Source organism: Aethalodelphis obliquidens, unplaced genomic scaffold (genome assembly GCF_003676395.1).
Source record: "Aethalodelphis obliquidens isolate GAN/ISIS:26980383/991018 unplaced genomic scaffold, ASM367639v1 scaffold17, whole genome shotgun sequence".
NCBI lineage: Eukaryota > Metazoa > Chordata > Mammalia > Artiodactyla > Delphinidae > Aethalodelphis > Aethalodelphis obliquidens.
The window spans coordinates 16,530,710-16,544,687 of NW_020837961.1; the positions used below are offsets into that span (position 1 = coordinate 16,530,710).

Below are 13,978 nucleotides of genomic sequence, written 5' to 3' on the forward strand. Positions count from 1 at the left end.
GAAATAAAAACCATTCTTGGGACATCCCTGGTGGCACAGTGGTTAAGAATCCACCTGCCAATGCAGGGACACTGGTTCGATCCCTGGTCCGGGAAGATCCCAAATGCCGTGGTGCAACTAAGCCTGTGCACCACAACTACTAAGACTGCGCTCTAGAGCCCGCGAACCACAACTACTGAACCTGCGTGCCACAATGACTGAAGCCCACGCGCCTAGAGCCTGTGCTCCGAAACAAGAGAAGCCACTACAATGAGAAGTGTGTGCACCGCAACGAAGAGTAGCCCCCACCTGGCGCAACTAGAGGAAGCCCATGACCCAGTGCAACCAAAATAAATTAAAAAAAAAAATCTTAGCTAGCAGGCCACACAAAAGCAGCCCTAAGGCCAGCTTGAGAACCCCAGCATAAAGTGTAGCTTCCCAATAAGAACCTGCTGTATAAAAAAATAAATTAAATTTAAAAATTCAAAAGAATAAAAATAAAGTGTAGCTTCCCACCCCACTGGCAAAGATTTTGGCATTTTGACTCAGTTTATACTGAATTTACACATAAAATTCAGGAAAAATTAACATCTTTCCAACATTAACTCTTTCAAAAGCAAATTATGTGATTAAGTGATTCTTCACTTATTGAAGTCCTCCACTGTAGTTCTCAGAGCTGTACCGCTTTTATTTATGAATCCTGCAAACTAACTGTTAGGGTTTATAATTCCTGGGCACTTGAAGGCTCTGGCATTTGGGTATATGAATGCTGCAAAGAACTTGCTAGGTTTATTATTCCTGGCGTTTTTTGCCTAAAGAAAAACTAAAAAAACTACCACTAGAATGCAACAAAAAGTTACTTTTAAAATGTGGTAATAAGTGTTAGTTCTTTATTTCTTTTATATTCAGTAATCCAGTAACTCTTAGGTTAAGAGAGAGGTGGGTTAATCACTCAAGAGTGCATGGCACATGATAGACACTCAAATGTTTCAATAAATAAATGGTTCTAATTCTGTTCCCTCTCAAAACCCCACTAAAACCATAGTAATTTACCAAAAAAAAAAAAAAAAAAAAAAAAAAGCCCACAACCATGGGAAGAGCAGAGAAAAAAGAACTGGAATGTAGATGGAAAGGGCTAAGTAATCAATATACACCTTAAAGTCTCCTGGCAGCACCTTTCAGAACTGGGAGTGAAGGAAGGGAGTAAATTAAAAAGAATCCAGGGAAAGTTGTTCGGGAAATAACTAGATCCCTCCATCCCCTCCCCCTACTCCAAGTCCCTAGGCTTGCTGCCATGAGTTCAAAAATAAAAAGAAAAGAAGCAATTTGGAGGTAACAGACAGGCAGGGAATAGAAAATGCCTTTAAAAATATGTACCTATATATATCCTCAAAAGGATGTTAAGATTTTGCATGCACACAATTACAGGAAGCTATAAAAATGAACATTCAGAAGACCAGAGAGAGAGAACATCTGGAAATTAAAATTATGAGGCAGAAAAGGTTGGAAAATAAATTTCCCAGAAAACCAAACAAAAAGAGATGGAAAATGAGAGCAAAATTTAAATGAGAGAGTGCATCAGAGCTCGAAGACACTAACGAACCACTGCAGTAGATTCAATATCTGAATAACTGTTTCAAAGAGAAACGGGAGAGGAAAATCACCAATAAATCTCTCAGAAGTGATGGATAGGAGTTGCTATATTAAAGTCCAATAAGTACCCAGCACAATAGATGACAACACTCATACTAGAGCATGTCATTGTGAAATGGGGACAAGGAAAGACTCTAAATTTCTGGTGAGTAGAAGGAACTGGTCACATTAAAAAAAAAAAAAAAGAGTCATCAGAATAATTCCTGAGTTATCAACAGTTACAAGAGAAGATGACCATGGAACTTCAAAATTCTGAAGAAAAGAATTCTACACCCAGCCAAACTACAGATATGATATTGTTCAATAGGCATAGTCTCAAAAATCTTTAATAACCCTCATGTACCTTTTCTCAAAAAAGTTCTGCAAGATGTGATCCACCAAAGTGAAACAAGTAACCAAATAAGAGGAAAACAAGAGATACAGCAAACAGAGGAGTGCAACACAGAAGTCATATGAGAGCAAATAAGGAACATAGTCAAAAGAGATCCAAAAAAGACAGGTGTGCACCAGATATAGAGAGCCAACGGTCTGGACTGCAGCAATGTGATTCAGGCTACATTCATGTGCTGTTATGACCAAGAGGCTTACTATTGTACCTTTTATTAAAAAACGACCGCCATGTGTCTGGCCTGGACATTTTTTTTTTTGGTATTTTTTAAATTGTAAATTTATTATTTTTAAAAATTTATTTACCTATGGTTGCATTGAGTCTTCGTTGTGGTGCACGGGCTCCTCATTGCGGTGCTTCTCTTGTTGCGGAGCATGGGCTCTAGGCACACGGGCCTCAGTAGCTGTGGCTCACGGGGCTCTAGAGCACAGGTTCAGTAGTTGTGGCGCACAGGCTTAGTTGCTCCGCAGCATATGGGATCTTCCCAGACCAGGGCTCAAACCTGTGTCCCCTGCACTGGCAGGCGGATTCTTAACTACTGCACTACCAAGGAAGTCCCTGGCCTGAACATTTATGTACCCGTAACTCAGCTTAAAAATATGTTAACATGGACTTCCCTGGTGGCGCAGTGGTTGAGAGTCCGCCTGCCGATGCAGGGGACGTGGGTTCGTGCCCCGGTCCGGGAAGATCCCACATGCCGTGGAGCGGCTGGGCCCGTGAGCCGTGGCCACTGAGCCTGCGCGTCCGGAGCCTGTGCTCCGCAACGGGAGAAGCCACAACAGTGAGAGGCCCATGTACCGCAAAAAAAAAAAAACAAAAAAAATAAATAAATAAAATATATATATATATATATATATGTATATATAGTTAACAAAGCTCCTTTTTCCTCTTCTGTGCCCTGCTCCCTGGAACAGCTCAGAATTTCACACCAGAATTAACCTATTCTTAAACAAGATACAGAGCAGCTCACTCGAAGAGACCACTCTCCTAACTGAAGGCTCTGCCTGGCCCATACCACAGCCCCAGCAGATAACTGTAGAGTCCTTTGTTTCCCAGAACATGTTCATGATCTTGCCCACTCGTTTTCCCAAGATGGGCTCTAGTAAAAATTCCAGGAAGCTGAAGCCAAACTATAACCCAGAAATGGTGTTTAGCTTATCTTAGGAACCTACCTGTAACAGTAGCAATACCGTGCTTTCCCTACACATCATCTAAGTTTTTAGTTTTTCAAAACTAAAATACTTAGCTGAAAGATATACACACTGGAGATTAAACTCTAAAGATAATTATACTGTAAAAAAAAAAAAATTCAAGGGAATGACTAACATGAAAGTCAGAACAGTGAGTAGGTAAGGAGGCAAAGAAATGAAAATGTGATCAGAGTGTAAGATTGAGGTCCTGGGGCTTCCCTGGTGGCGCAGTGGTTAAGAATCTGCCTGCCAACGCAGGGGATACGGGATCGAGCCCTGGTCCGGGAAGATCCCACATGCCGCAGAGCAACTAAGCCCGTGAGCCACAACTACTGAGCCTGCACTCTAGAGCCCATGCTCCGCAACAAGAGAAGCCACCGCAATGAGAAGCCCATGCACTGCAACAAAGAGTAGCCCCTGCTCCCCGCAACTAGAGAAAGCCCGTGCACAGCAACAAAGACCCAACACAGCCAAAAATAAATAAAAATTAAGAAAAAAAAATTGAGGTACTGATGTTGTCTTATGTGATGGGTACATGGGTCTTCAGGTTATTACTCTAAAACTTACGTACAAATGTATTTCACATTTTTTCTACATAAAAGCATCTTGCTATTAGAAAAGAGAGGATCTCTAACAACATCAACAAAAAACAATTGTAGCATGATGGACAACAAGAGTCACAGAAGTGTTTTATTTGACCAGTAGTTTTTTAATTTTCAATTTGTTGCCAAAACATTCACCTTACAGATATACTACCCCATGTGTAGAATGACACAGGTAAAGGGTTATTCATCACAGTACTGGAATAGCAAATGGTTCCAAAGCAAGTTACATGGCTAAGCCCAGTGGGGATGGGGGGGCTGTAGACTACTCAAAGTTATGGATACAGGGAAGTATGATTCTTTAGGGGGCATAGCTAACAATCTTCCATACCTGTAAATTTTCTATTGCCTTTCTCAAATAATAATAGTAGTTACCAATCTTTCTAATTGTTCAATTTATCACCTAGTCCTTGGCTCACCTGGTATGGATCACATAGCCACACCAATAAACACAAACGGTACTATAATTTATCCCCAAATTAACGATCACATTCCCTTTTACAATCTATACAGGATTATAAACTCGAATATACTTATATGCCTTAATTGAACCCTAGCAAATGTTCATCAGTATAGAAATAAAAATGTTTTAAGGGCTTCCCTGGTGGCGCAGTGGTTGAGAGTCTGCCTGCCGATGCAGGGGACACAGGTTCGTGCCCCGGTCCGGGAAGATCCCACATGCCGCGGAGCGGCTGGGCCCGTAAGCCATGGCCGCTGAGCCTGCGCGTCCGGAGCCTGTGCTCCACAACGGGAGAGGCCACAGTGAGAGGCCCGCGTACCGCCAAAAAAAAAAAAAAAAAAAAAAAAAAAATTAAAAAAAAAAAAAGTTTTAAGACCAAACCATGTAATACATACCATCAGAAAAAAAGTGAAAGCTTTGTGTTTACATGTAATGCTCTAAAAAATATATTACTAACTGAAAAACACAATGTGCCAGAATAGTGTACAGAGTTGGCTACCATTTATTTTTTTGAAAGAATATACAGCTGACCCATGAACAACGTAGGGGTTAGGAGCACTGACCCTCTACACAGTCTTAAATCCACACATAACTTTACAGCCAGCCCTCCTCATCCAAGGTCCCACATTTGCAGATTCAAACAACCGCAGATCACATAGTACTTTAGTACGTATTAAGTGAAAAATATCCGTGTATGTATAAGTGGAGCCATGCAGTTCAAACCCAAGTTGTTCAAGAGTCAACTGCAAATCATATTTGCTTGTATATATAGTTGTCCCTCGACATCTGTGGGGGACTGATTCTAGGATCCTCTCAGATACCAAAATCTATAGATGTTCAAGTCCCTTATATAACATGGTATAGTACAGACAGCTCTCCAAAATTTGATCCACAGCTGGTTGAATCCTCAGACGGAAATCCATGGATGGGGGGCCAAATGAACACAAATCTCTACAGAAAGATATGAACTGACCATGGTGGTTGCCCCTAGAAGTGATCCACCTGGATGGGATCAGCTTGAGAAGATTTCACTGTATACTCTTTTGTACAAAATTTGAGTTGTGGACAATGCATACAATGGGCTACTCACCCACACATTTTCTTAAACAGCAAAACAAGGTCATAGGACAATTGTAATTTTAGGACAATTTTAATTGTCCATACAAAAGCAAATAATTATCTTTGGAAGTTTAAAATACAGAGAGAAAAAAATTAAAAACTAAAATACAGAGAAACATTTTCTAGAATAAAATTAAAAAATAACTTGCCCAACCAAACTGGTCTTTGTCATATTCAGTTGTACCTTACAAAGTTATAATACAACATGTGTTTGTATACAGCAGGATATGTCTAGATTCTACAGCCACATTGTCCAATTTGGTATCCCCTAGCTACATATGGAATTAAATTTCAATTAATTAAAAAATACAATTAATACAAGTTTAAAATTCATCTCCTGGGTTGGATTAGTCTTATTTCAAGTGCTCAATAGTGCCGCTAGTGGCTACCGTATTGGTCAGCACAAATATAGAACACTTCTATCATCACAGAAAGTTCTCTTGGACAGCCTTTTTTAAGAAGAATCCTCAAAAAAACTGGTTAATACTGGATGCTCTGGAGAGGAGAACTAGGTGACTGGAGAAAATAGACAGGAGATAGGTTTTTCACACCAGTAAGACAGGACTTTGCCTGTGCCAGGCAGCACCCTTAATGTTTCATGTTAACTCACTTAATCCTTACTGTACTTCAACTTCAATATAATTAGTTTCCTTTGTAATCCTATGTATTTTATTTAATTTAAAAACATTATTCTGAAAATGAGGTCACAGGCTCCAGCTGTTTACAGCTAAAAGGATCCATCTGAATTTTGGAACATGAGCATTTATTACTCATCTTCAAGAAAAAAGCTATTAAAAAAAGCTAAAATACCATTATCTATAAACCAAAACCCAAAAGAGATTTTACTAAATATTATTTTAAAATACGTCACACCAGTTTAAAAGAAAAAATAAAATGTATCGCTCCTAATCTCATCATGCCACCACCCATAAACCATCTGATACATCCTTTCAGATATGATTTTATGTTTATTTGTGTATAATGATGACCTATGCATCAATTTTATCCATAAGGTAAGAGTTTTGCTGAAGGCAAAGAGTTGGACATTTTAGTTTTGGTTGAATTTTAGTTTTTTTTTTTAAGTATAGTAATAAAGCTTGAAGATAGGACCTGGGTTGGAGTTCTACCTCTCTCACTTAGAAACTATGTGACCTTGGTAGAAACTTTTTAATTTAATTTTAAAAAGCTTTAAATCAAAAAAAAATCACTTGAAATATGAATTTCTCACCTATAAAAAGTATTTATCCCACAATATTAAGATTTACAAAAAATTACGATATTTTATCTTTCTATTAAAATATTGACCTTAGTTAATACTTTATGTTATTAGACTGTGGTTACATAAGCTGTTGCCCTAAGATGACCCATGTAAAACCCCGAATTTTTTATAGCAATACTAATATCAGTTCACATAAATACTAAAACTTATTGACTGTCACTGTAATAAGCAGAGCACAGAAAAATTTCTGTAATTTCTAATTTCTGTATAGCATTTTGTATGAACACATTTAAAATATGTAACTGAAGACATTTTAGCTTTAAAGATTACTGCAGGGCTTCCCTGGTGGTGCAGTGGTTAAGAATCCGCCTGCCAATGCAGGGGACACAGGTTCAAGCCCTGGTCCTGGAAGATCCCACACGCAGAGCAACTTAGCTTATGCGCCACAACTACTGAACCTGCGTTCTAGAGCCCGCGAGCCACGACTACTGAGCCTGCGCACCTAGAGCCTGTGCTCTGCAAGAGAAGCCACCGCAATGAGAAGTCTGCACACCACAAGGAAGAGTAGCCCCACTCGCTGCAACTAGAGAAAAACTGCGCGCAGCAACGAAGACCCAATGCAGCCAAAAATAAATAAATTTATAAAAATAAATAAAAGTAAAGATTACTGCAAAGACATGAGTTTCAGAGAAATCTTATGGTCTTATTACTTCTACATTCCCCAAATAATTTAGCTTTTAAGACTAGCAACATACTACAACTGAAACTTTTTCAAAACTGCTTGACTCTTTGCCAGACCTTTCACCAAAATTACTAAAAGTACAAAGGTAGATGAGAGTAAATTCCACGTTTGCAAATTTTTTTTCAATTTCACTACACTGTTTTCACTAGCAAAATATTTTAACTGGCAAAACGTATGAATTGACAGGTCCAGAAACCAAATGTAAAGGGGGAGAAGAAGAGTGACCATTCACTTTCTTTAGAAATCAACGCACAAAGTTCTGGACCAGTATGGCCAGTATAACTACTTGTTTAGTCCTCACATTTAGACACCAAGGTGATATTTTCTTCTTGGTGATATTTTCTTAAGATTCTATACTTTGGATATCAGTTAGCCAACACTGTAGTACAACAGAAACTAAAAATAAATGTCCACATACTTTTAGAACTGTAGCAAAGTATCTATTAAGTTTATCAAATTAATCTTTCCAAGTCACACAAGGAACACACGTTAAATGCCTATGGGAAAGACAGTGTCATGGTTAAGAACACACACTCTGGAACATGGCTGCTTTAGTTTGAACTCCACCCCACCACTTATTAGCTCTGTGATCTTGGGCAAGTTAGTCACACAAAGTTACTTAATCTCTCCGTGCCTTGGTTTCCTCAACTGTGAAATAAGAATAATACCTACCTCATCGATTTGCTGTTAAAAATTAAATGAATAAATATATGTAAAGCACTTAGTAAGGTGCCTGACATACAGTAAGTGCTTTGTGTTAGCTATTATTAAGATATAAAAATCACCTACATTAAAAATCACTGTTACAGATTGTGTTTAAAATATCATTTTTATTCAGTTGCTTAGAACTCTAAATCTATAGCCCTGGAAATTCAATGCTGGGTCCTAATTTGTCATAATTCCGTAGAAACTTACTGAACACAGTAAGCCAAAACTACAGCTTCCTATTGTTTCTATGGAAGATGTATCAAAAGTTCCAACTGGGAAAAACAATCTTATTTTTCTGACCACATTCTCAGGTTCTAGAAGGGACTACTTAGTACTTAAGAGACAAAAGCCATCCTTTCTTTTTTCTCCAGGCATGTACAGGAACTTTTAAAGAAACACTAGTGATTTTTACAGTAAGGAGCAGGAAGACTATCTGTGGGTTATGGGTCATAAGCCTTGTATTTCTTAATAATGGCAAAGAAATGATAAAGTCAGCTATGTAAATCTCCTAGCAAAGAGAGGAAAAAGTGAGTACAACTTTGCATGGATACACCTACATGCAGCACACCTATGGAATATTAACTTTATCTAGTTCTTTTTTTAAAAATAAATTTATTTATTTTTGGCTGTGTTGGGTCTTCACTGCTGTGAGCGGGGCTACTCTTCATTGTGGTGCACTGGCTTCTCATTGAGGCGGCTTCTCTTGTTGCAGAGCATGGTCTCTAGGTGCACGGCCTTCAGTAGTCGTGGCACGCGGGCTTCAGTAGTCGTGGCATGTGGGCTTCAGTAGTTGTGGCTCACAGGCTCTAGAGTGCAGGCTCAGCAGTTGTGGCGCACAGGCTTAGTTCCTCCGCGGCATGTGGAATCTTTCCAGACCAGGGCTCGAACCCATGTCCCCTGCATTGGCAGGCGGATTCTTAACCACTGCGCCACCAGGGAAGTCCTCTATCTAGTTCTTCATAACTGATAAATTTTCATCCCTGAATAGTGCATTTGAAAATCAAAATCACTATATCTTATTCCCATTTTTCAGCCAGACTTAGAAATTTCCATCTTCAAGGTCACACAGATATTAAAATTAGACTATAATTCTGGCTCGTTTCCACTTCTCAAAAAACTCTCTATGACAAAAATGGAGCAACTCAGAGGTACCAGAGGAGCAAGGAAGTTTCTAATAGTAGCAGAGAAGTAATAGAAGAAATTACCATTGCTAGAACAAGTACTTCACAGGTTGCTTGTTACATCCAGGACTGCTGGTACTTCTCCTATATTCTTAACCTTATATAAATTAAATAGAATACTTTAAAAAAAATTTTGCATAGAATTTTCTGTCCAAATTGGATTAAGGTTACATAATTCATTAAACATTTTATTCTCTGCAACTTTGGTGTGTAAAACTATGTCTATTTCTAAACTGGACTTCTCTAAGTCAAATAATTAGGCATAATTTTAATTCAGAGTAAAAAACAAAGTGAAATCTAAAATATAAACACCAGAACTAAATTTGTTTGGTTTATGAATGAACTTTGATATACTGGGTTCTTTCTTTTTTTTTTGCACTACGTGGGCCTCTCACTTTTGTGGCCTCTCCCGCTGCGGAGCACAGGCTCTGGAAGCTCAGGCCCACCGGCCATGGCTCACGGGCCCAGCCGCTCCGTGGCATGTGGGATCCTCCCAGACCGGGGCACGAACCTGCGTCCCCTGCATCGGCAGGCGGACTCTCAACCACTGCACCACCGGGGAAGCCCCTGGGTTCTTTCTTAAAGCAAAAATATGCATATTAATTTGCAAGGTCTGCTTGTTAATCAATAGTCTTTGGTTAGCAAAAATACATGGCATTATATAACAACATATTTGTCAACACGTATTTAAGACTTATTTACTTTTAATAAACTCTTTGCAATACAAAACGTGTTTCTAAAGGATAAAAAAAGGAAACATTAGATCAGCTGATTGTCCAAGTTGATTCCATTTATGAAACTAATGTACAGTTTAAAAAATTCAAGAGATACAATGTAAAAACAAGTAAAATTATATACCTTCAGTTTAACTAAATAAACCAAAATCTCTTACCTTTAAAAGAACTACAAGTCAATAAAACCCCAATAATGAAGAATGAAGAATGAAGATAAAAGCTGCCAAAACCCACGACCCACTGGAGGTAAGATGGCCTGCCACCTTCGCCAACTGGTATTAAGTCTAACTTTGATCTACCCACAAAGTCTAATTTTGACCTAACCACAATTTAAATGCCAACAGAATAGGAGAGTATTGTTTATCCCAATGTTCAAAACTTTGCCATATTACCTGTTAAGAGGTAAAATGCTGCCTTTAATATACCTATCAAGCTCGTCAACAAGTTTAATATTTGTAAGCCACTTCTTTTATGTGTCTGTGTGTATTTTGTTGTGGGGTTTTTTGTTTTTTTTGGAAGTATAGTTGATTTACAATGTTGTGTTAGTTTCAGGTGTATTAGCAAAGTAATTCAGTTATATATATATATATATACACACACACACACGTGTGTATATATGTACATATATATTTTTTCAGATTCTTTTCCATTATAGGTTATTATAAGATACTTAATATAGCTCCCTGTGCTCTATAGTAGGTCCCTGTTGTTTATCTATTTTATACAGTGTGTATCTGTTAATCCCAAACTCCTAATTTATCCCTTCCTCCTCCCTTTCCCCTTTGGTAACCATAAATTTGTTTTCTATGTCTGTGAATCTATTCCTGTTTTGTAAATAAGTTCACTTGTATAATTTTTTTAGATTCCATGTAAGCCATTTCTTAATCTAAATGATCTTATACACACACACTTGAGAAGCGCACAATATCAAACTGAAAATGACTGATATTTTACTTAATTTCCATAAATAAAAATTCCCTGAATGCCTTCAAAGGTGGGACAAGCAGAAAAAACCCATGACTCTAGGTGCTTCTGATTATGCTCAGCAAAAAATAAGGAAACTCACAAGCTAGCTGAAATAGCAATGAACAAATATGCTTTTTGTAGGCTTTTACATGGATACCTCAATTGCAGCAAATACTAATCAGCTGCTTAAAAAATATATATATACCACTATTTAAAATTGTCAAAAAGAATTCTAAATGACTAACCTGTGGACAAAGGTGCATTAAAAGTACTTTAAACTTGCATTTTTCACTAAAAATAAACACAAGATTATTTTACATGCATCCTCACTCTATTATAGCTTCAATCTGGCTTTTGACTTTCACACACTAAGTTTTTACGTTCCCTACTCCCCAAATTTAAATGCAGCATTGAAATCTCCCTGGGGTCAGCACTAGAAGGAATGCTATACTGCATCATTGACCAGATCACTGGAAATTAAGTTCCTAAAATTTACACTGAACAAGGTATAGAATCACATTTTGTATAACTCTGTATCCTAAAGAACACTTGGTACAAGGTCCTAAATGTATCAGGAGCTATAAATATTTACTGACTCAAAACAGTCCTTCAACACTTTTTAGTTTTGTTCCATGTTGTCGAAACAAAACAGCATAGCCTGCAAAACCCAAAGGCCCTAAATGTTACTGAAACTTCACAGACTACATTGTTTTATTGTTTAGAGGTTTTAGCCTTGCCCTTATTACCAGCTGTAATGCTTTTACTGACGCTGGTACGGTCGGTAGGAGTTGATCCAGTCAGAAGTAGTATCAGAGCCCATAAAAGGGTTTTAAGTTCAAGTTTTACATATTTATCTTTTATCTATTTAACATTAATGTTCTAAAAATCATTTAACTGTATCAGCAACTTAATAAAGTTCTGTAGTCAACCTAATTTCCAGGAATGTAAATAAACACTGGTACCAATAAAAGAATAAGTAACCAAGCAGGAAATGTGCCTTAAGTTCTGGCAACAAGGTAAGGATAGTGTTTAAGTCAATGTAATGAAAAATAAGCATTTTTGTATTCTATAGACCTTTTCATAACTAATTTTTTAATAGTTATAAAAGTCTTTAAAAAGTCAAAGCAAATTGGGAAGCCATTATCAAAATCACAAACTACCATTAAAGATATATGAAAATATCCGGCAACCAAGGTCCAGAACTGGTTCCAGGGTATCAAAGGTTTTCTGGTTAATGTATTATGCCTCTAAAATATCACTTAGATGCAACATTCCTGAAACGGCAACACAGACCTAGAAGTTTCAGTGAGCCACTGCCGGCAAACCCAAACTATGACAAAGATACTCCCTCCTTTGGACGGTTATCAATCAACTTGGTGCTCTGGGATCAGCTTGCTTGAAAGAAGTTTAAGATGGTGCCCAAACTGGGAGAGAAACCAGTAGAACGGATAAAGAGAAAATCAAATGGAAAAGTAACTTTAAAAGTTAAGTTCCTATTTCCAATAATCTGTGCCTGAGGAACCTTCCAGACGAAAAAGACAGACTCGGAAGAACAGACGGATCTACACCCACTCGCATTCTCTGAGGCGTGAGCACTGCGCGGAAACGATGAATGAATGGGAGACGGGCGCGTGTGAAATGCAGCAGGTCCGGCCGGCAACCAGACCAGCAGCAGCTATCCGTAGGCCTCGCTCCTCCCCCTTCCCCCTCCTCCATGACAGCCCAGCCTCCAGCATGGAGGGGCGAGGACAATGTGATCCCCCGGCTAACCACCACCACCACCCTTCATCCTACTCGCAGAGCTTTACCCTGTGACACGGGGTTCTCCTTCCCACTCCAAACCCTTCTCGCCTCCCCTGCAGCCCACCCCGGCGACTCTTGGACGCGCCGGCGTAACATGCGCTGGCCGCTCTCGGCTCCCCTAGGCGAGGTCGAAGCTTCTCCGCGCACGCCGCGGCACCACTCCCGCGGCACCACTCCCGCCCAACTCACCCTAGGGCAACGCGCGCCCACCGGCTCCCTGGCCCACCAGTCTAAGGAGTTCCGGCGCGCGCTCCGCACCCGAGCCCCTGGGCTAAAGCGAGGGAGGGAGACACGGAAAGGCTGCCCCAAGGCTCCCTCCATCTCATTCCAGGCCGGTTCGCCGCCCACCCTCCCTGCGGATCCGGGCGCCAGCTCGGAGACGACCCAGCGCCCTCCTATCCCGAAGACACAATTCCCACACACCTAGCCCAGGGCCCAGGTCGCCCTCCACCCTCGAACCCCCTCGCGGCTCCGCCTGAGGCGCCGCCCCTCCCCCACACCTCTCCGCGAGCTCTCGGGCCCCCACCAGAACGTGGGCTCTACACGCCGTCGCGGCCAACCTCCGGGGCGCCCCCAGTTGTCCGCGGGGAGGTCAGGCCCACGAAGAGGGGGAGGGGGCGGCAAGGGGTAGCGTGCGCACCGGGAACGCGGTCCCGCGGGGTCCCCGAGTCCGAAGGGAGATGGAGCGTGCGGGCCTGTGGGGGTGGGGGCCAAAAGCAATACTCACCGGTTCCACAGTCGCCATCTTAGATCGATCTGATCGCACAACCGCTCCTGAAGGGGGGGGTGAGAGGAAAAAAATGAGATTCAAACCGCATTGGCCGGCTTCTGTTCACGTGACGGACGTGTCCGTTTGGCCCTGGCGGCGCCTGCGCAAGACTGCGGCGGCGTGTTTAACGAGAGGCTTCTGGGAAGTGGAGTCTTTCTCCTGTCTTTCTCTCTCGTTTTCGTTTTTTTTTTTCTTTTAGGCAAAGAAGTTTAAAAAAAAAAAGGACTGGTCACGTGGTCGATGGGTACCGTGCGCGGTTCTCGGCGCGGCGGACACACGCGTGCTGGAGGGTGGTTTTCAGTCCTCTGCTCTTCCGCCTGGATAGCTGCTGTCGCACTTACTGCCAGGCATGCCTGCTGTACCCTTTGTCGCCCTGTCCTCCCATCTTTCCCGAAAGGTTGGGAACCGTAGGTTCAGCACGCACAATAAGGCTTCGTTTGCTTAGTTGAGGTCCTAGAACAAGTT

At 40.6% G+C, this 13,978-nt stretch overlaps 1 protein-coding gene across 2 annotated transcripts in view; it reads right to left on the minus strand.

Moving 5' to 3' along the window:
- The window catches only part of EIF4E (eukaryotic translation initiation factor 4E), a 48,376-nt gene extending 34,806 nt beyond the window's left edge, over positions 1 to 13,570 (minus strand). The window contains exon 1 of one of the 2 annotated variants that reach the window (XM_027116962.1): positions 13,472 to 13,570. In XM_027116962.1, the coding sequence (XP_026972763.1) occupies positions 13,472 to 13,489 (18 nt within the window). In that variant the 5' untranslated portion in view covers positions 13,490 to 13,570. Of the gene's footprint in view, positions 1 to 9,265; positions 9,284 to 13,471 lie in introns of those variants that run through there. The other variant, XM_027116963.1, reaches the window with a different exon arrangement.
- Positions 13,571 to 13,978: the final 408 nt, after the last annotated feature.